The sequence below is a fragment of the Ornithodoros turicata genome, chromosome 4 (assembly GCF_037126465.1).
Source record: "Ornithodoros turicata isolate Travis chromosome 4, ASM3712646v1, whole genome shotgun sequence".
Lineage (NCBI taxonomy): Eukaryota > Metazoa > Arthropoda > Arachnida > Ixodida > Argasidae > Ornithodoros > Ornithodoros turicata.
In genome coordinates this window covers 61,338,090-61,348,055 of record NC_088204.1, presented here as the reverse complement: position 1 = coordinate 61,348,055, position 9,966 = coordinate 61,338,090, and the positions used below count along the sequence as shown (strand labels likewise).

The following is a 9,966-nucleotide window of genomic DNA, read 5'->3' as shown; positions in this document are numbered from 1 at the left end:
AAGGATTTAGATCGATATTTATTCGAGAACTGCTGGACCAATGGGATCCGAAGTCATCACAACTAACACAAAACTTTGGAAACTGTATGTTGTAAATGCATAAATATGCTCATACAAAAATGTCAAAACAGAGACTTTGCTGCCTCTTAGATTCATGGACTAAATATTGATACTCAGTCTCTATCGGTGTATTATGCCAAGTAAACCGAATATTTACACCTGATTCAGCCACAATTAGGTTGAATCACGTTCAGTTCAACCAATTACACCCGAATTATTGAAGTTAGGCATTTCCAAAATCAATACCGTGGTCGTGGACCTACCAGTACTCAGTGATCGCGTTCCTTTCCGCACTCCGTTCTTGGGCTTTCCTTTGAGCGAAGTTATTTGTTTCGCAAATGCAGGGTATCTTGCCCCGACTGCGCCCGACACAGGAGATTCTGTGGACGATACAATTTCACGGCATGAAGTGTCCACCTGTTGAGAGGGCTGGTCGGCCCCGGTGATTTCTACCTAGGCTAATACACATGCACGGACAAAAGTTGCAAAAAAAAAAAAGAAGCCCGCTGGCGAATGGGAAATATGGATTTTCTACAGTTTTTTTTAAATGGCGAAATATTGAAAATGTATCGCAAATTGCGCCCAACAAACACGGCTCGGCAAGAGTGAGCTGAGAAATGTGTGCGCGAAGGCATTACCGACAATGCCTCAGGTGCGGATTATTCCGTTGAAATAACGTGAGTTCAATGTATATGTAGTACCAGTAAAATAAGGCTGTGCCTTCCATTATTGCATTTCTTTTGACCAATTAAATACGCGTTTCAAGTGAAAGAAAAATGTCCCTACTACTGCGTTACTATTGACTTGAGATATGAGTAACCAAAAATGTGACCTCCGGTCCACGACCACCGACATCTTGTACCATGGCCAACAACCGCGACCAGCTCTAAAGCTGTGCCTCATTGCTTTGCCTTTTTTATTGTATAAAAATTTAAGAAAAAACGTTCACACACACAAAAAAAAAAAAGTCTCAATCGATTTCGATATATAGCTAACATTCAGCTTCGCTGGTGCCGTTGTCTCGCGTACTGGGGTACTGCTGGTGATCGGGATCGTTTCGACAGACGTGACGGACTGTCATTCGGACGAGAGCCAACAGGTGACTTGTTGGTGGCATTTGCGACAGGTGATCTTTATAAAACCTTCATTGCAGTTTACATATTAATAATAATAATAATATTATTATTATTTTCTTGTTTTAAAAATATTGCTTACTAGGAATTAATTGAATATGCAGCGGCAAATGAAAACCGTGCAGTGAACATGGAGGAGAAACTGATCATTGATACCAGTCTATCACTCCCTAATGCCCTACTCTGACAGTCCAAGAAAAGAAGAAAAGCATGTCCAGAATGGAGCGCGGGGGGTATATGTTTATTCACACAAAAAGGAGATGTCAGTCAGGCAAGTGCCGGCTTGCTACTCCTTAAAAAAAATGGAGCGGAGCCCACACGGTAGGATCGAAGTACACACTCAGAAATAAATCGGCTACTAAGTGTCAAGAAACAGTTCAATTTTTGAACCTTATTTTATGCGTAAACTATTAACAGAAGTTACCATGATGCTTATTTAGGTGTGAAAGCTTTACACATGTAAAAAAATTGGACCGTTTCTTGACACGTATTTTAAGGGCTAATACGTTACACATACGGCAAGTGTGATGCAATCCCCGCTATTTTTGCTCTCACCGTTTCTCGCATCTTAGTAAGCGTCAGTGGGAGCAAGCAGTAAGCTTAAAAACGTCACGTCACAGTTCCATGGATGGTGATCTTGGACATGTATTGCCGCATGTGCTTGCGTTCCAACAGGTTCGCTACCACATGCGACTACCCCGACGTCCGCGACCAGTATGGAGCTGCTCAGGTGACGTTTCTACGCTTCTGCTGCGCCTCACTTGACGCACACTAATCGAGAATCATGGTGGTGAAACACCTGCATGTGCGTGGGATGTTCTCTCCAGTGCTCTGAGAGGCAGACGCGCATCGCTTCAGAACACCTGTGAAAAACAATGCAAAGCACACCATCTAGTTGGGCCAACATCTCCGTATTTTTTTTTTTTACCAACCAATCAACCACACCATCTATGTATACACCGCCGAAGCGTGAGTCAACTGCCAAACGTAATAAACGAACTTTAGCTTCACACCCCTCCCATTCCGCATATAGTTCAGTTGTCGATTCTTAATTGACCTGTTTTGTACCTATTTTGCCTCTACATCTAGCGCTTGCGCAATTAATGGAAGAATCGTAATCTTCATCTCGAGCAGCGTCATTGTCACATCATAGTTTTAGAGATGAGACATTGTGACGCTGCTCGGGACGATACAGCTCTTCCTTGCAATATTATGACATTTCTACATTTCCGTTGTGTGATATACATACACGGACGCCAGAGTGCACATCGCAACGTGTTTTATTGTTCATAAACATGCATGGAAACTTGCTTCGGTCTGTGCAGTACATATAAATTTCACTAATATCTTCAGGAAGAGTCATCGTGAATACCACTCTGCACTATATCAAGAACTATATATGACTTACAGTCGGTATTACATATTCCATAAGCTAAAGACAAGACAGAACAGTATCACACAGGTGTGCAGTCCGCCATTCATCAGTTCAGCCTTAATACCTGTAGGAACATGTCGGTATCTGACAGGAGTTAACACGTGTCCAAAAGGAAGAAAAACCAGGGGGTAATAAAAAGAGGGCTATGATTGTACCAAAGAAGTCTAGCCTCTGACTTCAGAGGTACAATATGTAATCTAAAATGTGCCAAATATCAGGCGTAGAGATCATGTGAAACACAGCAAAGCAAAATGTCACTTTCTATAGTTAGCTTACATCTAAACAGCACTTCTGCATTAGGGAATAACGAGATTACTCACAGGTTGTAACAACTCATATCCGGATGGAAATCGAAACAAATGTAGCGGAGATAACGGTCCCTTTTCGCCGTGTGAAATGGCAACCAATATTCCCGACATGTGTTTTTCTACGTTTGGCAAGCTAAATCTCCGCAGGCAGAGAAAGCTAGTAAGAGATGTGGGCACTTCTTTCTTTTCGGTTTTGTTTATTCGCCGCAAGGTGGCGAAGGTGTGAGCGACGTAGGAGAGGGGCGTGGCGGGTGAGGGGGATATAGGCACACGGGCGCGTGTGGTTCGCGTGACTTAGGTTTGACGAGGCTGTGCGGTTGGGATCACGCCTGTGTGACTAACAAAGTATGAGATAAACCTTTGTTGTTTGTTGTTTGAACCTTTTGCTTGCTGTGTCTTCCATGGTGACGGAACGGACGGGCTGGCGCCCCGAGGTTGTGGAAACACGGGTTCCCACAAATGGCGCCCAACGTGGGGCCCGAACCCACGACCCCGAGATTAAGAGTCTCGTGCTCTACCGACTGAGCTAGCCGGGCTATCCGTCAGTGCCACCCACGCTTCCGGCCCTACCTTCGAGCCCATCGCTTTGATAGTCTTGAAGCGTTGGCGCAGGAGGCTCATACCATACAGGGCGACCTCGTAGCCGAACTCGAATATCGGCCCCCGCCGCCGCCTGAATGGGCGTTAGAACCACGCTGTGCGGGAGCAGCTCAGCGTGAGCAGCTTCGGTTGAACGCCTACCTGCAGTGGGACAGGATGAGCACCACCGCAATCCTTATGCGGAGCCATCCCGCCGAGCAATTGATCCCTTCCGTCATGGACAGAGGGCGATCCCCGCAGGAACGAGCCATGACAGACCCGTCCTGCCTAATTATCGTGGTCAACCCGGCGATACAGCTGGCGAAACTACCGACAGGCAGCGGGAACGGCAGCGTCTGCCGCGCCCGCAGCCGCAAAGGTCCGTCGGCTGTTGGAATTGCGGCAGCCCCGAACATTTCCGTCGGAGCTGTCCGCACCGAGGGCCGAGTACCCGTAATGTGCCAACGGGAAACGGCCGCAGCCGACGTCCATGAACGCTCGCTTAACGACGTCGGCTATCTGCCGAAAGAGCGAACGAACGGTCGCTAGCAGCGGCCTTGATCATGCAAAAGCTGGCTCTGCAAGCAGCAAGACAACCAAAGGAGACGCATTAGCTCCTTTTGCTCTCTCTGTTCGGAATGGCATTCAGGACAGAGAACCAAATATCGCAGTCCGCATTTTGGGCAGAAACTACATCGCCCTTATAGACACGGGAGCTACACTCTCTCTAATCGGCGACTGTGTTTACGAGCACTGCCTGCAAAGACAAGTAGTTCTGCAGACTACTGAGGTCACCCTTCGTCTTGCTTCCAATGACGTCATTCCAGCACAATCTGCAGTTGTGCTATGGCTCCGTTTCGATGGGAGACGGCGAAAGCAGCGCTTCGTCCACCTTCCTGGCCTGGCAGTGCCCGTTATCCTGGGCAGGGATTTCATCATCCGGCACAAGTTGACGCTGGACCTGCCCAATGGAGGATACGTATACCACGGTTCGACAGGGTTCTTCCCCTTCGCCACGGCAGCGGACGATTGCACAGCACAGCAAGCTGCAGCAGTCTCCACCGAACCGTCTGCACTCCCGACTGTCTTGGGGTCATTCCATGGTCGTGAGGTGGAGCGCTGTCAGCTTCAACAAGTATTGCGGCAGTACGACGGTATCTTTACGGAAAAACCCGGTAAGACGTCTCTGTTACAGCATAGCATAGACACGGGTAACGCTAGGCCCTGGCGTTGTAATCCAAGACCTCTGAGCGTACATAAGCGTGCTTTGTTAGACGCTGCTCTAGAAAAAATGCTCCAAACCGGTGCAGTTCAGAGATCCCAGATCCCTTGGGCGTTTCCTGTCGTCCTGTCTCCGAAACGTGATGGTACGGCAAGGTTATGCGTCGACTATCGTCGACTTAACGCAGTAACTGTAAAGGACTCTTATCCCTTCCCGTCCATCGAATCAATCATGTATTCCCTGGGCAACGCTGCGGTGTTTTCAACGCTTGATTGTAGCAGAGGGTTCTTGCAGATCCATGTTGCCCCGGAGGATGTCCCGAAGACAGCCTTTACCTGTCATGGGGGTCTGTTCGAGTTCGTACGGATGCCTTTCGGTCTGTCTAACTCACCAGCCAGTTTCAAGCGGTTGATGGACACCGTATTAGGAGATGCGAAGTACAATTTCGCGATGGCGTACATGGATGATGTCGTAGTGTTTTCCAGAAATTTTCAGGAACACTTGGAACACCTGCTTTTATAGGATTTCTCCTGTTGCCTAAGGCCCGGCTGACCCATGTTCAACTGCTGTTCACATGGAACCCATCTCCACTTCAGTCCTCAAGGGTCTCACTTGAGTATTTGCTACTACCACTAAGATCTGCACCAGCGGCGGCTCCAGGCGGGCTCACGCCCGACACCTTCAACGCACACCGCGGCGGCCCTCCTACTCGCTGCGGCTTATTCAAAGAGAACTCTTTGCCGGCAGCGGCCGAGGATAGGCTCGACACTAGAGCGCCATCCATTTTCCACAACCTCGGGGCGCCAGCCCGTCCGTTCCGTCACCAAGGAAGACACAGCAAACAATAGGTTCAAACAACAAAGGTTTATCTAATACCTTGTTAGTCACACAGGCGTGATCCCAACCGCACAGCCTCGTCAAACCTAAGTCACGCGAACCACACGCGCCCGTGTGCCTATATCCCCCTCACCCGCCACGCCCCTCTCCTACGTCGCTCACACCTTCGCCACCTTGCGGCGAATAAACAAAACCGAAAAGAAAGAAGTGCCCACAGAGAGTAATCAGAAATTGAGTTAAACGATGGAAATAGCAAACTGCCCATCACAAATATGCACATAAATATTCGACATTCACCCACTCGTTGCATTCAAACCTATAAAGCACACTGCAAATAATTCCACACTGACTCGCCAGAAACAGCGAAGCCTCTGACACTTCCGCCTTCTGCATGAGACGTTGAAAGCGGGAGGCCTGAAAGACCGCTAAAGCACACCGTGAGTCGATTTCGTCCAAGCGACAGGTAAAACAAATCTAAAACGAAAATGCTCAAACGAAGACGTCCAAATGAATGCCCTGTGGTGGTGGTGGTGGTGGTGATAGGGCTTGCCGTTGTCGGCCTCACGTATGTGGGCAACGTCACGACTCACGCCCTGGGGATATGTGCGTCCTGGGCCGACTTCTAAGGGAACTGTGCCGACATATGTCTGAAAGCGTCTGAGGAAAACCCAGGAAAAACCCCAGACAGCACAGCCGGCACCGAATGCCCTGTATCTTCGTGGCTGACTGCAGAATATCCATTCCCAATGAGTTCCTTGAAAGTTTCACAAACTCTGAGTTCTACGTGTACAACTCGCCCTGGAATACCTACACTTGTCCTATGAAACACCAGCCAAGCAGTTCGCAGGATCACAGTTCGGCGTCGACGCCATGATGGAGGCGTTGGAGCTCAAATTTGCTACTCTCGCTGTAACGTTTAAGCGCGATTTGTTTAGGGGAGAAAGACAGAGGAAAGGTGAAGGGGGACGGCAAGGAGATTATGCAGTGAAGACGCCTTCAGGCTTTTTGTGAGCGTTTAACCGTCAACAAAAAATTTAGGTGTAATAATTTAAAGTGTAATAATTTTATAATTTAAGTGTAAGGACGCTCCATCTGGAAATGACGGCTAAAATAAATGATATTACGCTTAATGTGAAAGTCCTACCGCTTATACCGCCTGATTTTATTCTTAATAAACGCAAGGGTAAGCCTGACGGCTAAAATTTGTCGCGTTTCTGGCGTTTTACATCTAGCTAGGCGTTAAAAATGCTGTAAGTGGTATTTTAAGCGATTCATTTCTGAGAGTGTACTGCCGCGGTTCACACACCGCCGTAGGAAACGATGGACAGCGAAACACGACACAGCGCTACCGTAGTGCACATACAGAGGAGGACAGAATCGCAGCGCAGATACACTAGAGATTAGTGTGATGGGCTTTGAATTTATTTTGCATCGTGGACCCTGGAGTAATGCTGACGGTCTCCTATGGTGTGTTGCATTTTGTACGTTTGCGTGTGATATATTTTTGGCTGGTTGTAAGGTCTGTCGCACTGCAAGTTTTTTTTCATTTTTTTTTCTTCTTACTGTGACAGTGCAAAATGCCTTGTCACATTCTTGTGGCGAGAGGTGAAAAGTTGAAACCTGCTGTGAAATGGCTGGTTTATTTTATTTTTTTACTTCTACGTCTCCCCACGCTTTTACAGAAGACGGCTGGAAACTTTGAAGGTTCCACCCTCGTTCCTTGCATGCCTGGGGTCTGGATACGGCTCCCAGAGCCTGGCGCAAAAACACGGGAGATCGGGTTGCCGTGAGGGGTTCTCCCAAGGGCTCTGTAGCAAACAAGAAGCTATAACTTTCAGGGCTCGAAGACGTTTTGGTTCGTCGAGGTAGCGTTCGTACGTGGGCCGGGTGGTGGGTGTATTGTTTTTGTCTTATTTTTGTCATGTGTGTATCTTACGCCGTGCGCAGGGAAGGGCATTGAGGACTGAAAAACAACCCAATGAGCGGGAAAGTTGGAACAAAGAGGGACTTGGCTAACAGACTCCGAGGCGAACGGACGTCTCAGGACGAACGTCTTGACTGTACTTTGTAAATACCATCGTGTAAATAAACCTGCGGTGGAGTGACGAAGATGTTGCCCAATTTCATCGTCCAACACAACTGGGCAGCTGAAAGCAGTGTGATCAGTGGAAAGAAGAAAACAAAGAACCAAATCAAGAGTTTTACTAACGGTTAGCGTGGACACCCAGTATTTGATACACACACCTACATCAGGTTGTCAAGTGCCTGCATAGTGCCTGCATCAAGTGCCTGCAGTGCGTGATCGTATACATCATGGCGGTCAATAGCCATACAGGCTTGTACATTGGGCACTCATAGTTTTAACCACATACTACTGACTACTTTGAACAAGGGTAACACCAACAGTAATTGAGTTCTCGTGAAGAAAGCCGTCATTCAGTGCATCTTCCAGTTTGCACAACTTAGGGGCGCCGTATCCCATATCTGCACTTTCGCCTGGCCTATTGAAACATTGAGGGAACTCTTCAAACAGGTTTGGCACTTCAATTGTATACTCAATGTTCTTTTTATCATCAGTTGGATGGACCAAGATAAGCGTATAAGGCAACAAGAAGGGCCATTTTAAAAGAGAGTCTTTCGGACCACGACAAATATATAGGTAAACGCTTATGTGCATGACACTATCATCTTTTTCTAACTTCGCACATAACCTAACAGAATAACCACACAACACGAACACATTAGAGAAAGCCCGGGCGCACGGTTCCTCCTTTGCCTTCTTTTCAAGTTCGTCGACGCCTTGCACGTGGAAAAAAGCAACGTTGATTCCGTTCCCACTCGAAAGCAGCATCGTTTCAAGTTTCTTGGAGCGTTCTTTCAAACCTTCAGCCAAGCTAACGACACTGTCACCTACATCTTTTTGCAACCTTGCAATAGTAGTTAGTGTCTGTCCGATGGAAATAACGCGGTTTTTCATATCGTCGGCACTTACAACTTGGTTGCTACGTTGGTCTTCAATAGAAGACAACGCTTCCGTAACTGTGCGAAGGCCACTGACAGCTTTGGACATGGTCACCGAGGACAGGCTTTGTTCCTCTTGAAGCGTGCGCAGTACTCCTGCATAATTCACAACGTACTCTTTCGTAGTGTCGATCCCCACAGTATGGCTATTTAGCTGGTCTTCCATAGCATTCAGCTTTTCGGCTATATCTGCCAATGAGGCGCTGATGTCTCTTCCAATCCCAACGACGCTCCTGTCAATAGCAACATCTTCGCGCGAACAGAAAGTATTTTGAGCCCCGCACTGTTCTTCCATGTAATGGCTGACGGTGTCTTTACGGAGCACCGTGGCACAACACTTCTTACAACCTAACGCGTGAAACTCACAGTCCTTCAAGAAGTGAGATTTCATTCGTTCCAGCGATCCGACGAAATTACACCCATGGCTGAAGTTGCAACAGTGAACTTCTAACTTCTGAAGAGGCGTCGTTCTAACTGGTGAAATTACCACTTCACTTTCAAGAAAGCCTTGCTTGTCGAGCGGACACTGTTGGTTGACTCGAAGGACGCCCTGGTAACATCCCTCACAAAGGGAATGGTAACATTCGAGCCTGAAGATATTTTCCGGAATGACAGCGCACAAGTCACACGATATCGCTGACGGTAGATTCGCAAATTGCATTGGGCGCCAGTCGAGGGCTTCAAAATGTCCCAAAAGGTAGCTTGCGGAAGACATCCTACTGTTCAAGACGAAGCCTTCGTCGAGTTTGCTGCTGCCAAAGAACGGAGAGGTGCCGGTGCCGCCTTCCTCTATCAGCAAGTAAGGTCTGTCGCACAGGTAAACAGTTCAATGTCATGCACTTGTACCGATAAGAGGTGTGCGACCTGTCTGAACGGTGGCAAGTGCGTCACGCTTGGATGAGGGCCAAAACAAAACCACAACCGGCTTTTGAAGTATCTCTTTGGATTGTGTTAAACCGGAATTCGAGATGCCTGGGCAACGGGTTTCATCTGTCTCGTTTTGTCGGGCGTACTTGTATCTCGGAGAGGCCTCCTTATCTCAAATAAGATATCAAGGTGTTTGCTCTAAAGTGTCCAGCAATTTTATTTAAAGCGAGCGATAAAAGAGAAACGAGTGCTACTTTTCAGCTACTTGACTAAGAAACAGTGAAGCTAGTGAAGCAGTACCTGTTTCTTACTCAAGTAGCAGAAAAGTACCACTTGCTTTTCTTTTATCGCTCGCTTTAAATATAGGTTCTGGACAAGTTAGAGCAAACACCCTGTACAGTGCGTTAGGAGCAGACGCAGATGTCCATTCCGTAGCACGCTTTGTGGTGAAAGCTTTGTGTGATGGTTTCGACCATAATATCGTAGTATTTCGATGCTGTTATA

The 9,966-nt window shown here is 47.5% G+C and overlaps 1 protein-coding gene and 1 non-coding gene across 2 annotated transcripts; both read right to left on the bottom strand.

Moving 5' to 3' along the window:
- Positions 1 to 3,399: 3,399 nt before the first annotated feature.
- Positions 3,400 to 3,472, bottom strand: Trnak-cuu (transfer RNA lysine (anticodon CUU)). Its single transcript has one exon. It is a non-coding gene; the product is annotated as a tRNA-Lys (tRNA).
- A 4,473-nt stretch (positions 3,473 to 7,945) lies between these two features.
- LOC135392492 (TNF receptor-associated factor 4-like) lies at positions 7,946 to 9,310 on the bottom strand. The gene has a single exon (XM_064623200.1). It carries the CDS (start codon positions 9,308 to 9,310, stop codon positions 7,946 to 7,948), a length of 1,365 nt encoding a protein of 454 aa, XP_064479270.1.
- Between the last annotated feature and the right edge of the window lie 656 nt (positions 9,311 to 9,966).

What these genes read in the sequence shown, in the direction of transcription:
- LOC135392492 (XM_064623200.1), bottom strand. Translation starts at nt 9,310, where the DNA reads ATGTCTTCCGCAAGCTACCTTTTGGGACATTTTGAAGCCCTCGACTGG.